We start from the raw sequence: 16646 nt of genomic DNA, 5'->3' as shown, positions 1-16646 counted from the left end.
AGGGATAACAAATGTCATAAAATGTTAGTGCTAGAAGTAACCTCAAGTGTCAAAGTTAAACTGAAATCTAGAAAGGTTGGAACTTGTCTATGTTAACAAAAAAAACCTGACTGATGGCAAAGACAGAAGCAGAATTCAGGTCTTGTGTTCTTTCTATTGCTTTTGCAGTGTGGTACCCTAAAAAAATTCTGGGGTTGGTTCACTTCTGTAGAAAATATAGATTGACAAAATTTTTATGCCATCAGGTAGGCCAATTAGCATAGGTGATGAGAACATATAACTAATGAGGTGGGGGTCAAGTGTTTGACTCCACTTTAGATGGGGTATTTGCACTGAGAAAATTTTTGCTTTGCGGCTGGAATTTGCATGTTACAATCCATAGTGCTGACTGAAAAAGTCTATGGTTCAATGAAAAACTATCACCACATGAAAAAAATTAACAGCCAGATCCTAGTGACAGTTCTGATTGCACAGGATAGCACACATATAGGCAAAAATTGTATGTGAGAAGAAAAAGGCCCATATTTAATAAAATTTATAAAAAGAAAGTATAAAAAAATTAAGAATTTCACTCTTTTTGAGTATATTTCACATGGCCTCTGTCTTTATGGCTTCTAGGACTTTGAAATGTATATTACAAACCCAATAAGTAGGGTTTATGTTTAGTCCAGTTTTCACTGTGTCAAAAATGTATTCTATTTACTTATCAAAAAAAATACTAGTACAATCACAGGAAGCACACTACATTAAAATATGGTTCATTCTATTCAAGATTTTTGGTCTAACTAAAATGTGAAATTTACTATGGTCTGAATGACATCACAACTTCCCATACTGTCACACAAAATATAACACAAAATTAAAACATTTAACTGCTGTTATTGTAATTATGTATATTAAATCCTATTCTACTGTCAACAAACAACAGGATCTAATTCTTGTCTAAACACTTTAATTTACACTTTCTTTAAGCAAAAGGAAATATAAAGAAGTACTATAAAACAGCAAACACTGAAACTTGGGCATTCCTTCAGTTAAAAAAGAGTTTGTCATTATTATGCCTCTTGAACTTAGGAATGCAGCACTACATGTTTACAACAACAGGAAAAAAATTACTAAATAAAATCTAATGTCTACAAGTTTAAGATTCTTCCATGATGAAACTGTTTAGACTCATTAGACTAATGAAGCAATGGATGTAATGTTGCAAATGGAGTTAGCATTTGACATAGCAACAATGAGGAACCAATTCTTTTACTAATAGCACTTTTGAAATAAATGAAATTTATTTTAAATCTCTGTACTGTTATTCCTCTCCTGTTATCCCTTCTGCTTTAATGTGGAAGATCTGTCAGTTGTAAAAGTATCTTTACCCACTCTCCTCACTTGCCCCTGCCCCTAAATCTTTCAAAGGAAACAAAAGGCCAACATTTTCTTTTCTTAGTACTCAGTCAAAACATTCTAAAACTCAGAGGAAACAGACAGCATACAGAAACTCAGAAAAATAAAAATCAATTACATGTTCCATATAAGGAAGTGGAATGCTTACAAGCAAAAGTTGTTCTTAGTCTAACCCTGCAAAAGAAAATGGTTCCTGGAAAGAAAAACAATGAGGTCATTATCACTCACTGATAAAATTAAATTGGTAAAATTAAAGGCAAAGGAAAGGTCATCAGCATATCTTAATCTATCCCTGAAACTAATAAATGATCATACAACCTCCTCTGCTTTTGCTGCTGGGAAGCTGAGAGCCAGACTTGAGGTTTAGCTTTTTTGCTGCTTCATGATATACATGTAAGCTGTACACTGACTCACTCCTGGCTTCAGCCTGCTCTTCTATTCCTATATTTTTCTTAGCTTGTTTTTTTCTTAATTATTGGTAAATAATTTCTTTTAATATGAAAACATACATGTATATTTTGAAATCTTTGAATAATTATATTTTTTCTTAAAGTTTGCTGAACATAATCTATTATCTCTGAGTTCTTTCCAGAATTATATGAAACTATACACTTACTTTCAGGTGCCTTCACATAAAAATAGAGCTTTTTTTCTCATCTGTAACATAGGAAACTTTCAGAAAAGCTTAATACTTCTATGAACTAGTTGTGTCTCGGATATGGATTTGTAACCCTTATCTATTCAGGTGTATAAGAAATGTTGTTTACTTTCATTTAATCAAATTTAAGCTTGTTTTTGGTGCCTTCTTATCCCTTCCTGGAGTTGAACAACATCCTACGGATATTACCTATGTTCTATTTAAAATTAGTTTCTATATAGTCTCACAGAACTTTCTCTGTACCTTTTTATCTTGATAGAAACAAGGATCTACCCAAAGGATGCCACTTTCCTCATACTTCTCTTGAGTAGATAGTATATGTTCTTCCATGCATTATGTACTATAGAGGTTTCTTCTTTTGATGCATTTGGCCACATGCCACTCTATTTCAACATGTAGCTTTTATCTATTTTTTGGTCATTTTCTATTATGGCACTCATAGTGAGCACCCCAACTCATACCAACATTTTGAGAGACACCATTTAAACGGATATTCAGTACTTTTAGTTTCATAAGTCTTTGACTTATTCATTTCTACTGACCCTCACCTCCTCTCAATTTCAACCATTAACCTTTTAGGTAATGCCTCAAACACTATCATTGCTCAGGACTGAGTGCTTCACCTCTGAGACCTTAAATCAACAATATCCAACTTTCTGACTACAACCTCCTACCCTTTCAGCTCTTATATTTTCTTATTCCATTACATTTATTTGATGATTTTCTCAAGATTATAAGTTTCTGGAGTCCTCCATTTTCTTTCACTATATCTGCCCCTTCAACTTTATTTGCTGCTCCATAAATAGTCTTGCCTATCATTCATCATTTCAACAACCCTCTTGCTAGTTCCCCTCAACCTCTCCGCTCTGTCATTTTAGTCCTGAAAATCCATAATACTGAATCATTTCAATCCTTTGCCTTCTGTGCTGCTACACAAGAACAGGTGAATGTATATTAAAGAAAATTATGCACCTGTACAAACTAAAATTGTATAAGTTAATGGCATCCATCTCCAGCTAAGTCCTCAGGATTGTTTCACTTTGTTCTCTTTGCCCTTAATCAGCTCCCTTTCCTATTCCCTTCAGTAGCTATTCTAAATCTTTGTCACTCCTTTCAAAGTCCTCTCACTCTTAGACGGTGACTACCTTACAGGAAGAAAATGAAACCATTAATTCTGGACTCAAATTTATTTAAAATTACTATTCTTTTCTCTTTAACCTCTGTCTATGACCACAAGGAGACCATATTTTTGTTCTAGGCGAACTCTTCCACAGGCACTCTAGATTCCATTTCTTACTACCTCCTCCAGAATCTTGTATGGAGCAATTCCTTACATATTGGCTCTTTCCATTTCACTGATAAACACACTCAAGTAATTCCCATTTTCCTAAAACAAAAATAACTCCTAACCTACTCTCCTCTCTTCTCAACCATCACTACCATTTTTCTTATTCAAGTTTCTTCAAGGATCGCTCTATAGTCTAAATTGCTTCTTTACCTCCTAATCTCTCTTCAATACACAAAAAAACTGGCTTCTATATTTGACTCTACTGAAACTCTTGTGGATGCCACTAGTGACCACCTAATTACAAACACAAAAGATACTTTTAGTCCTTATCTTACTTAACCTTTAGCTACACTTATTTTATATTATTTTTATTTTTGGAAATCTTCCTCCTTGGCTTCAGGGACATCTTGACTCTCCTCTTACCAACCTGACTTCTTTCTTTAAAAAGAAATTTATTTTAACATTCCCTGATCCCTAACAATAAGCCAAATACTGTGCTAAGAGTGGAACATACTTAAAACAACCCTATAAGGTAGGTACTATTATTCTCATTTTACAAAAAGGCAATGGGCTTGGTTAAGGTTCATTTATATAAGTATAAACGGCATGGCTGTCTAATTGCGAATCCCAGTAGCTTTTTTTTTTTTTTTTTTAAATTGTGAACTTTAACATATATACATAACAGTGATAACTTTCAAAGTACGATTTTACAAGTTGTTAAAGAGCAAATTTCAAAGAATGTCATGGGTCACACTCCCACACCTTCAATCATTTCCATTATTGTGAAATATAACATACAGAAGGGTGTCAACTCTCGACGTACAGCTCAACAAGCAGTTATATAGGTAATTTTAACTGTTATGGGTTACAGTTCCACAGTCTCACTCCCTTCCCTATTATGCAATACAAGGTATATACAGAAAGGTGAAGACCTTCAAGGCACAATTCAGTAAGCAGCTATAGAGTAAATCCCGAAGGATGCTATAAGCTACAGTTCTACCATGTCATTTACCTCCTTGCAGCCCTACCAACGCCCCAGCATCCAAATACATATATATATATATATATAATTATATAAAGTTTCAGCATTCATAGACCTTTGTTAAATCTAATCTTGTTTGTTGCTACCCCTTTCTCTCAATTTCTTTCTTCATCTTCAGGGGTTTCTAGGCAGTGAGCACCCTAACTTGTTCATATTAAAGGGGGTGTCAACAGTACGGAGAAGGGGGCTGTATCTAACTGTTGATCTTAAAGAGGCTTTTGCCTCTGGGTTTTAGGACTTGTCTGGCATAGGAACACTCTGGTGGATTTAACTTAGTGAGTGAATCTTTTATAGTATCTCAGGTAGGGACCAAAGTATTTGGGAACTACTTTTGGTAAGGGCATGGCATACTGTGGCCATTTGGGATTAGCTGGAGCTTGCATAAGAGAAACCTCCAGGATACCTTCTCTACTGTATTAGTAACCTATTGTCCTGATTAGTGAGTTCTTATATTTCAGACTTGGGGTTTACTGAATTTCGGTATGAAAGAAACTAACTATAGGGCATTGTATATCAGGGAGTGTTTTCAAACATTTATTTTTATCCTGATCCACTGTGAGAATATACATTTTACATACAACTCAATTCATAATCGTACTTTTTTCTTTGTCTTTCTCACAAACACAACACAAAATTGAGAAACTTATCACAACACAATATTTCCTCTTACTACATGTCATGCACTCTTACATTTTCTATTTTATTTTTCATTAAAAATGACAGTTGTGACCTACTGAAGTGATTACACAACTACTTTGAAGAGTAAATTAATCTGTTAAAAATCTTTTAATGACAGTCCTTTAGAAACTTGACATTATAATACATGAAAGGTTGATGTTACTTCTAAATATAAACTACTTGAAAAATACACATCATTTTAGAGTTGGCATTTAGATGGGCAAACTGCTCAACAGCTAACCTTGTTCCTTTCAAACAACTGGTAATGAATTACATAAATTTTATAATTCTAATGGGAATGCAAACTTTCACTTTACCAAACATAGGAAGGTGGAAAACTGGATATTTTACGTCTGAATCATTTTAAAATTACAAAAATGCTTTAAGTGCATAAAGTTTAATTTCATTGAGGTATTTCCTCAGTCACTGTTGTAAAACCAGGTAGAAACATTTCCTGAATAAGCTACATTTACTTTATTCCAGGCTAAAAATTTTACCTGTAGTAAACTCGAAGTGTCTGGATTTCTTCTTCCAGTTTTTTGTATTGTTGAACTGCAGTTTCTCTAGCTTGTTGCATAGATAACAACTTTGCCTGAAAGTAATTAATATTGTAAGAAAATTTAGTATTAGTTTTGGTATATTAAAATATAGTACTACAGTATGAACAGGAGTCTTAAATTTGTAGTAGTTTGAATATCTAGCAATATTTTTAGCAGGGCCTCATAAGTTACCACAAAATAATGCAATTGTATTAATGATGGAAATACTAAAGACAGACATATTAAATTTACCAACTTTGCTCATTACTAAACTTCACCCTTATTTATCTGTATCATCAGTTAAGTTTATATGCCCTTCTGGAATGTTTAACTTTATACACAGAATTCAGAATGTGGAACATGGGTTCAGAGCAATATCTAGAGTAGAGATAAGCACAATGGGTGTTTCACATATGAATTTAATGTGGCTCCACAGCTTAATCACACTAGATTTTCTTTTAACTTTATTAATAATAAAACTCAGAAAATTCTAAATATGTTGCCAGACCATCTTCGATTCTTCATGTAAAAAAACTCACAAGACTACAACTTGATTCCTACAGATAAGATTTAACCTTTTCAATTCTTTTTCTGCAGGAAAGAAAACTCCTTACGGAGCTAAAGATATTTTCTTCAAGGGGCATTGAAGTTTCCCCTGACTATAATTTTCAAATTTTAAAGGTCTGCTATCAGGTTTTTTTTCAACAGAGTTCAAACTAGTAACTTAAAAAGAATTTGCCCCTTTTCTTCAACCACATCGGAATTTAGGAATCGCCAAAATGAGTTTTCAACATAACTTTTAAAATTGGTACTGGTAAGTCAGGTTTTAGTTTTGTGCATCCAATGTTAACTTTGCATGAAAAGGTTGCCTTTCCCTTTATACAGTGTTCCACAGATAACAGAGAGCAAATTGTTGGCACAAACTTCACAAAGTATATAAATGCCAATAATTAAACGTAATTGCAAGTTTGGAGGAAGAAATATACTAATTTTGCTGAACTCAAGTGATTTCACTGTCATTATTTTCTTGCATACGAGTGCAGTCATAGTATAAATCTTAATATCTTAATTACAGGAAAATTAGTTTAATATAAGTGAATATTAGGTAGTGCCACTTTTCTATTTTAATAATGAAGAATTATAAAAATATCCAGTTTGGATACATAAATTTAGGCACTAAGTATTAATTTATCATCTATCTGGGCTATTCAAATTCTAAGAAAAAGTTACTTCATAATTAAATTTAACAATGCTTGAATGCTTGCTTTAACATGCTGCATTCCATAATTAAAGATGCAACATTCCCCAAAACTAGTAAAAAACATTTAAAATAACAAGTGGTTGCTTCTTGATGCCAATAATTAAGAACTTTGCCAATTTCCAGTATACAAAAAACTGTGATAGAAATGGTAACATAAATGATTAATGACAAGTCAAAAAAAATCACAAAAAAACAAAAAAAAATCACAAAAAATACAATGAAAAGTAAATCTCTATCCTACCTCCAATCCTCAGTAGTCCTCATTTGATCTCCTGAGATTAACAAGTTACCATTTGTTGTATATTATTCCAGAGATAGTCTATGCATATACAAGCATGTATGTATATCTGCAAATACATCTATTTACAGAATCAAGAGCGTTCTATACAAATTACTACAAGCCTTGCTTTAAATTAACTTGTTTTGCAATTTTGCTTCAGATTAGGAAAAAGGGAACACAATAACCCTCGACTCCAGCCTGTATGTCACATTCACTATTCCCATCCCCTTCTTTCCCTCCCAATCCAAAAGGAAACCACTTCCATGAATTTGGGTTCATCATTTTAAAAAAATATTTTATACTTTTACTACAGAGTTATGTGCTTTTAGATAACATAGTTTGTTGTTTACAGGTCTTAAAATTTTACATAAACAATACATATTTTGTAGAAAATTGATTATTTGGTCAGTAGTATACTTTGACACTTATTCATATTGATACCAGTATTCCAATGTGATATTTACCTTTATAGATGCATTTTGTGATTACAAAATTATTGTACTTATTTCTACATATTATTTCATGTTTTATGTGTAGCATCCTTTTTGTTTGCTTCTCTTTTCCTCTCATATTGGATTACATTTTCAACAATATAAATGCATGTATGTATCTATCTATATATATATATTTAGTCATAGCTTTAGGTAAACATTTTTAAAAAGTATAATATTTTTTTGAGGAACTGCTGCCTAGAGAGGAACATCCTGGGAGAAAGCCATTTTGAAACCAGAACTTTGGAGCAAACGCCAGCCATGTGTCTTCCCAGCTAACAGAGGTTTTCCAGACACCATTGGCCATCCTCCAGTGAAGGCACCCGATTGTTGATGACTTACCTTGAACACTTTATGGCCTTAAAACTGTAACTGTGTAACCAAATAAATCCCCTTTATAACAGCCAATCCATTTCTGGCGTTTTGCATTCCGGCAGCATTAGCAAACTAGAACAGATATTGGTACCAGAAGTGGGGTGCTGGTGCTGCTGAGTTTGCAAATACCAAACATGTTGGAACAGCTTTTTAAATGGGTAAGGGGAAGATTCTAGAAGAGTTGTGAGGAACTCGATGGAAAAGGCCTAGACTGCTTTGAAGAGACTGTTATGGGCTCTAAAGGTACTTTTGTTATGGGCTCTAAAGGTACTTTTGATGAGGGCTTGAGCAGAAATGATGAATGTGCTGATGAACTGGAAGAAAGGTGATCCTTGTTTTAAAGTGGCAGAGAATTTGGCAAAATAGAGTCCCGGTGTTGGATGGAAGAAAGAATTTGAAAGCGACAACCTGGAATATTTAGCTGATGAGATCTCCAAGCAAAATATAGAAGTAGCCTGGCTTCTACTTGCAGTTTATAGTAAAATGTGACAGGACAGAGAGAAACTTAGAACAGAACTCTTGGGTACAAAGAAACCAGAAACTGATAATTAGGAGAATTCTGGGCTTCCCAAAAGTGAGAACCCAGAAGCTGCAGCCCAACATGAGGATTTAACCAAACATGGAACCCAGCCACCATTTCAGTACAAGCCGGGATTGGAGATGGAATTATCCAGAAAGGATTTGTGGAAAGTTCTATTGTCTGACAGCTTTGACCCCTGTGTGCTTCATGCGAAGCCAACAGAATTTTTGCAAGATCTTTATACGTGGAGCAGCTGCTGGTCTGGACTGGAGGGGACAGACAAGGAACAAACTAAAGGAAAAATTTCTTCAAAGACAGCTACGGAGGCTGAGGTCTGGAGTCAAGAGGTCTCGGACTGGGAGAGTGGAGTGGCCCACATACATGGAAATGGTGAGCTTCTCCTGGAGGTTAAGGGTGGGCCTTCCACCTTGATGCTTCATAAGTTTTGCCACCCCAGGCCCCAAAGAGGGTGGAGCACATTCCCAGGAAATTGGCTGCCACCGCACTGTTGGGAGAGGGGAGAGCGTTTGCTCCGAAGAGGCAGAGTCTGGGTGGCACTCCAATGTTGGAGGAAGGTGGGGCCGAGAAGATGGTCTCCCCATTGTGTGGATATGTTGGAGCACTCACCCCAGCAAATGGAGAGGAAAGGGCTGCTGCAAAGGCCCTCAGGAAGGGTTAGACTCCCGCTCTCTCAAGCCCTGAGGATAAAATGTTCTGTTAATGACTCGCAGACTTTGAAATCTAATGGAGTTTGCCCTGTTTAGGAACTGTTTTGATCCTGTTAATCCTGTTTTCCTTTCGGTTTCTCCTTATGGCAATGGGAATGTTTACCCTGTGACTGTCTCTCTCTTGTATATTGGAAGCACACAACTTGTTCTAAGTTTCACAGGTCCACAGCTAGAGGGGAATTATGCCTTAGGACAAACCATGCCTGTAACTGATTAAATGGGGTCTTGTATTTAACTATCATTACTGAAATGATTTAAGTTTTTGTGATATTGTGATGGGACGAATGTACTTTGTATATGGAAAGATCATGTCATTTTGGGGTCTGGGGGTGGAATGTGCCAGTTTGAATGTATTATGTCCCCCAAAATGCCATTATCTTTGATGTATTCTTGTGTGGACAGATGTATCAGTGTTGATTAGATTGTAATTCTTTGAGTGTTTCCATGGAGATGCGACCCACCCAACTGTGGGTGATGACTGATTGGATAGTTTGCATGGAGGTGCGGCCCCGCCCATTCAGCATGGGTGTTGATTAGTTTACTGGACAGAAGGAGCAAGCTTTGTCACAGCCAAGAGGGACACTTTGAAGAATGCACAGAAGCGGAGAGAGTAGCTGCAGATGAGAGACAGTTTGAAGATGGCCGTTGAAAGCATACTCTTGCTCCAGAGAAGCTAAGAGAGGAAAAACACCCAAAGAGCAACTAAGAGTGACATTTTGAGGAACTGTAGCCTAGAGAGGAACATCCTGGGAGAAAGCCATTTTGAAAATAGAACTTTGGAGCAAATGCCAGCCACGTGCCTTCCCAGCTAACAAGAGGTTTTCCAGACACCATTGGCCATCCTCCAGTGAAGGTACCCGATTGTTGATGACTTACCTTGAACACTTTATGGCCTTAAGACTGCAACTGTGTAACCAAATAAACCCCGTTTATAAAAACTGATCCATTTCTGGTGTTTTGCATTCTGGCAGCATTAGCAAACTAGAACACTACACTATGCCCCTAAATACATAACAATACCAAATGATTAACTCTACCATGAAATTTCTTGTGCACTACATTAATAATTAAGAACTCTTAAGGTGATTTAAGAAAGCTTAGATGGTAGGTAGTAAAATATATTTACCTTAGAACTGCTAGAACTACACACTATAAAATACTCCTTTTGGGGACCACTGACTGTAATTTACCTCAGGTATTTTATACAGGTTTTCAGGTTAATATCTTTACAGCCCTCTCTCTCTCTCTCTCTCTCTCTAAATATGTATATATATAAACTCATTTTTATTGAGATTATTCACATACCATTCAATCATCCAAAGTATACAATCAATTGCTCACAGTACCATTATATAGTGGTGTATTCATCACAATTTTTTTTTCAATTTTAGAACATTTTCATTACTCCAGAAAAAAAATAAAAAGAAAAAAAGAAAACTCAAATCTTGCCATACCCTTAACCCCCACCCTTCATTACTGACTCATAGTATTGGTATAGTACATTTGTTACTGTTGATGAAAGAATATTCAAAATATTACTAACTGTACTACAGAGTTTGTAATAAGTACATTTCCCCCCATATACCCCTCTATTATTAACTTCTGGTAATAGTGTCATACTTTTGTTCTAGTTCATGAAAGAAATTTCTAATATTTGTACAGTTAATCACGGACATTGTCCACCACAAGATTCACTGTGTCATACATTCCCATGTTTTAACCCCCAATGTTCCTTCTGGTGACATACATGACTCTAAACTTCCCCTTTCTACCACATTCACACACCATTCAGCGCTGTTAGCTATTCTCATAATAAATAACTCACAATAAATAGGAGAATAATTATAAAATCAATACACATGATGCTATCTCCAACTTATGGACTAGAATATTTCTAAAATCTGTGACGCTAACTATGTGCCCCTAACCCACCCATCTGCCTCATTGTTGTAGGTAACAAATCTGAATTTTGTGTTTATCATTCCTTTGCTTTTTTGAACATTCTATCATTTATCATGTTTTTGTGCTTGTGAATTTCATAAAAATATCATACTCTAATGTTTTAAGACTCACATTTTTTTCTCAACATTCTGTTTCTGGTTAATTCATGTTGTTAGAAATGGTTTTTCATTCACTTTCTTCAGTGTGAATACAACAAACTTTATGCCCTTTTATTATTGATGGAGTTTTTCCTATTATAAACACTGCTACTCATGTTTCTGGGTGTACAAGTCCAGGAGTTTCTCTAGGGAATTTACCTAGGGAGGGGAATTGCTGGGTAACAGGATATGCAAAATTTCAACCCTATAACAAAATGCCAAATTGTTTTCTGAAATTGTTGGACTAATTTGCACTCCCACCAGCTGTATTTAAAGGTGATAGTTCATCAAAATTTCCTCCAACATTTGGTATGGTCCAATTTTTAATTTTTGCCCAGTTACTGGGTGCAAATTTGGTCTTAATTTGTATTTCTCTGATAAAGTCTCTGAACTCTTTATTTGTTTATCTTTTGTGTTTCTTCCTCTGTGAAGTGACTATTATATCTTTTACCCATTAAAAAACAAAACCAAAAAATTTCTGGTTGTTCATCTTTTCTTATTGGTCTATTTTCTTTATATATTCAGGATACTGATATTTTGTTGATTACATGTGCTACCAATATATTTCCCCAGACTGTGGCACAGGTCTTCATTTACTTTACATAATTCTGTTTTTGTTATTGATATGCATTTGGTTTAATATTTATATTAACATATTTAAATTTAATTTAAAAGAATTAATAATATTAAAAGAATATATTAATATTTATATTCCCTTCTAAACTATGAGATCATTGAGGGCTGGAACTATGCTTTCTTCATATGTGGTACAAAAAAAGATATACAATAAATTTTTATAATATTGAAATTAGAAAGTATGAACTATTCATCTTGGTATTTAAGGCCTTCCACAATGTGGCTCTGACCTCCCTGTCCCCCTTCTCCCCGCATCTTCAATCTAGTCAAGGACTGACAACCTGCCCTGAATTAATCTCATTCAGAATGTTCTCACCACCTGGACACAATACCCTACTAAACTTTCATGTTCCAATCCCATCAATCCCTCAAGGCTTATTTTAACTATGTCTTCATTTATAAGGCCCTTCTCCTCTTCACTACATGGAATTTTTTCAACCTGCAAAACCCTCAGTGATTTTTTTAAAAACATTTTTTTATGACAACCATCTAAACTGATATTACACTACAATTATTCACATACATATCAAGGCAGGAACTATGTATTAGGCCTAAGACAGGGGCACAGGGATCATCACATACTAGGTGCTTATAATATTTATTGAAGTAATGCAGCATTACACATATCGAAAGCTATCCAAGATAATTCCAAAAGCTTTCACATACATTCTTTCATTTGAGATGTTAGGAGGTAACACAATGAGGTGGTTAAGAGCATAGCTTTTGGAGTCAGGCAGACTTGGGTTTCTCTCCCAATATCAACTTTGACCCTGAGCAAGTTAGTGCTTCTTAACCTCAATCTTCTCATTGCTAAAATGGGGGTAATAATATTCACCTCACAGGATTATTGTGCAATGATAAAATAAGGTAGCCACATCAAAGTGAACAAATAGGAAAGCTGCATAATAGACACAATTGTACCTTTTATGTGAAATTACTGTTGAAGTAACTTATGTCAGTAGGTAATAGTGTTGTACCAGGAAACAGATAAATAAGGTGTGAAGGGACTAGGTTTAAGGAGCAAGTTCAAGTCAAGACATGGGCAAACAAGTGGTAATCTAGAGCAGGGGGCAGCAAACATTTTCTTAAAGGGCCAGACAATATTTTAGGCTTGAGGGCCATGTAGGCTCTGTTGCAACTACTCAACTGCTGTTTTAGTGTGAAAGCAGCCATAGACAATATGTCAATGATCAGGCATGGCTGCGTTCCAATCAACTTTCTTTACAAAAAACAGTCTGCTTGGCTCTGATGCTGTAGTATGTTGGACATAGGTCTAGAATGTCACAGGCCAAAAGCTTGCCTAGAGCCCAGAATGTTTGTTGGTGTTTATAAGCTTTTGGTTCCTTGTCAGATACATGGAAAAATGAGGAATGGAAGTGCTGATCACATTTTTAACACTCTTGAGCTGCCAACAATTAAAGTGTTTTTGGGGACAATAAAACAAAATACGAGAAATCTATACGTTTCTTGAATAGGTTCTATAGGGCACAGAGTGGTAGGAATGAAAAAAGGAGTTAATAGTGGTTATATTACTACCATGTAATCACATTATGCTGGGAACCATCTTGTAAGGGAGGCAAGATTGTCTACTATAAACAATTCAAAAAACAGGCAAACAAGCAAACAAAACCCTTGTGCTTTAAACTGTTACCTTGCCTAATGTTAATACAGTTAAACAACTTTCTTTTGACTGGTGTTTGAATGGCATATCTTTTTTTCTGTCATCTTAATTTCAATATTTTTGTATGCCTAGGTTTAGATGCTACTCTTGTAAACATAATATATTACTGCCCAGTCTAACAATCTTATCTTTTAGCTGAAATATTTGGTTCCATTTAATGTAATTAAATAATAAAAAATTTGGGTTTAAATATATCATCTTATTAAATGTGTTCTACTTGTCTCACTAGTTCCATGCTCCCTTTTTTAAAAAGTTGCCTTTTCTTGCTATGTTTTGGATTGACTTCTCTTAATCATGCCATTTTTCACCTATATAATTTTGTTATATATGCCTTTTCTGTTCTTTTCAGTTTAGCCCAGATATTTCAAGATGCAACTCTGACTTATTAAAAATATATTAACCAATACCTTCTTGTATTCCTGAACAATGAAGGGACCTTAAAACCCTCTACCTCTATATACTCCCCTCTTGATTTATATGCTACTTTAAAAAATGTTATCTAAAGCTTCCTTTTTATATAGTTTTAAACCCCAAGGAAAATTATTAATATTATTTTGCTGAGTCAATGTTCATTTATATTTGTCACTTTACTTTCATATACCATTCCTTCTTGGTCTCTAACCTTTTTTATAGGATCATGTTCCTCAACAACACTTCCTAAAAGCTTCAGATGACTAACAGTTTTTGTTTGCAAGTATCTTTATTTCATATCCATTCTTGAAGACTATTCATGCTGGGTGGTATAATTCTAGAAGGGCAGTTATTTTCTTTCAGCACACTGAAGACATTATTCCAGTGTCCCCTAATTCCCATTTTTCTGTTGAAAAGTCATCTGTAAATGTAATTGTTGCTTATTTGAAAGTAATCTGTCTTTTTCCTCTGGCTAGCTACTTTTATGATTGTCTCCTTGATGTCAGAATGCTTCAGTTTCATTAATATGTGATTAGGTGTGGATTTATTTTTAATCTTTCTGTAGATGGGTATCATCCATCAGTTTTATAAAATTCTCAGGCATTACCAGTTCTAACATTGCTTTTCCTAGATTGTCTTTATTCTGTCCTTCTGGAAGCCAATTAAATGTTTTTTGAACCATCTTACATCTTAACCTCTTAATTTTTCTTTCATCTTTCTGCATTGTATTGTGAGTAATTTTTCATATATACTTCAATGCTAAGGTCTTGCAGCTCACTAATTCTTTCCTTAGCTGTGCATAATCTAATATTTAAGCTGTCCTAGAATGTTTTACTTCAATTTTTTTATTTTTTATTTTTAGAACTTGCATTTGGTTCTTTTTCAGATCTGCCTATGTTTCCTAGAAGACTCTTGTTGTATACTCGTGGTTGTGATATTCATTTAAATATTTAAACATTTTCATTAAAACATTTCATACAAAGCTATTCTATATTCTTTATTTCACTTTTTTGTTTGTTGTATCCTTTGGGTTTATTGTGTTTATTGACTGCATATAATGGTTTTCTTCCTCATGTGCTTGATTGACCTTTGATTGTGAATTCATATTTTCTTAATAATCATCTGTGGGAATCCTATTGGACTAAATTGAGGATGTCTTCTTCTGAGGAGGCCTTGTGTCTGTTTCAGCAGTGAACCAGAGACAATTATCAGAAAGTTCAAGAGGCCTGGATTAACGCAAGAGTTTCTGGTTCAGCTCCTTAGCATTGCTGCTGGTTCAAGGATTAGGATTCCAATTGTAGATCAAAGTGCTGCAATAGATGTTTGCTCTTAGTGCAGCTGTGGCCATTCTGTTTCCTTACTACTAGTATGAGAGTTGCCTCTGGTTCAACTCCCATGTTTTGATGGAGTAAAATCCTTTGAGATTTCTTCTATTTTTTTGTGAGTGAAATGCATAAGAAACATGTTTCATCAAGGACCTAGTAGTTTAGCAGCAGGAGGCTACCTGCAGTATCTTCCTGCCACCCTGCAGGAAGCAAAAGTCTATACTGAAATTTAACAAATGATGCCATCAAAAATAGACCAAAACTTTTATAACCTGATGTTTGAAATTCTTACATTTGGTACACTAAAATATTAACAGGGTTTATTCTATATTTTAATATTTTCTGGACTTTTACATTAAAAGGATAAAGAAAGGTTTCTGATTGATATTTGCAAGCTGTTCTCTGAAAATAAGTCAATGTGGGTGTATCTAGTTTAAAATTCCAATATATAAAAAAGTAGAGTTAAATTTTGGATAGAATCTGCCTAACAATAATTTTCTCCTTCAACATTGTTTTTTTTTTTTTTTTGAAAGTACTGGAGAGACACGAACTAGGACTATATAAGAATTTTGATCAGATGGTTAAGAGCATTATGAGGTAAATTTCTAAAATCATCACTTTTAAGCTCTCCATCAACTTCCATAATAAGGTGTTTCTTTTACTTCCTGTCTTTAAATAATGGAGTGGTAGTTTGAAGCTGTTATGTACCCCAGAAAAGGTCATGTTCTTTTAATCCATTCCTGTAGGTGTAGACCTATTGTGGGTGTGAGCTTTTGATTAGGTTATTTCAATTATGATGTGACCCACCTCAATCAAGATGGGTCTTAATCCTTTTCCTGGAGTCCTTTATAAAAGGGTAAAGGACTCACAGAAAACCCAGAGAAGCTTATGGAAAAACCCCCAGAGAAGCTGAGAGACAACGACATACCCACAGAAGCTGAGAGAGGAAGCAACTGAAGCCAGAAGCTGGCAACAACGAAACCCGGGACAGAAGGACCAGGAGATGTCACCATGTGCCTTGCTATGCAAAAGAGGAGACCAAGTCCTCTGGTAACTGGTCTTCAGGGATGGTATCATCCTGATGATGCCTTAATTTGGACATTTTCATGGCCTTAGAATTGTAAACTTGTAAACTAATAAATCCCCATTGTAAAAGCCAATCCATTTCTGGTGTATTGCATTTCATCAGCTTTAGCAAACCGAAACAAATGGTCTCTCATGTTCTACATTAAA

General features: G+C 34.9%; 1 protein-coding gene and 1 long non-coding RNA gene across 10 annotated transcripts in view; one reads left to right on the top strand and one right to left on the bottom strand.

Annotated features, from left to right (window-relative positions):
• Nucleotides 1–7887, top strand: part of LOC119532443 — a 64633-nt gene extending 56746 nt beyond the window's left edge. For both annotated transcript variants that reach the window (XR_005216542.1, XR_005216543.1), the window contains 2 exons: nucleotides 6204–6420; nucleotides 7827–7887. This is a non-coding gene — a long non-coding RNA (uncharacterized LOC119532443). The remainder of the gene's footprint in view (nucleotides 1–6203; nucleotides 6421–7826) is intronic.
• MIPOL1 (mirror-image polydactyly 1) overlaps nucleotides 1–16646 on the bottom strand; it is a 521065-nt gene that overhangs the window by 168955 nt on the left and 335464 nt on the right. For all 8 annotated transcript variants that reach the window (XM_037834851.1, XM_037834854.1, XM_037834848.1 and 5 more), the window contains one exon: nucleotides 5565–5659. In XM_037834851.1, the coding sequence (XP_037690779.1) occupies nucleotides 5565–5659 (95 nt within the window). The remainder of the gene's footprint in view (nucleotides 1–5564; nucleotides 5660–16646) is intronic.

Source organism: Choloepus didactylus, chromosome 4, assembly GCF_015220235.1.
Source record: "Choloepus didactylus isolate mChoDid1 chromosome 4, mChoDid1.pri, whole genome shotgun sequence".
NCBI classification, from domain to species: domain Eukaryota; kingdom Metazoa; phylum Chordata; class Mammalia; order Pilosa; family Megalonychidae; genus Choloepus; species Choloepus didactylus.
Note: the sequence above shows the minus strand (reverse complement) of the source record. Positions and strands in the feature narration are given on the sequence as shown.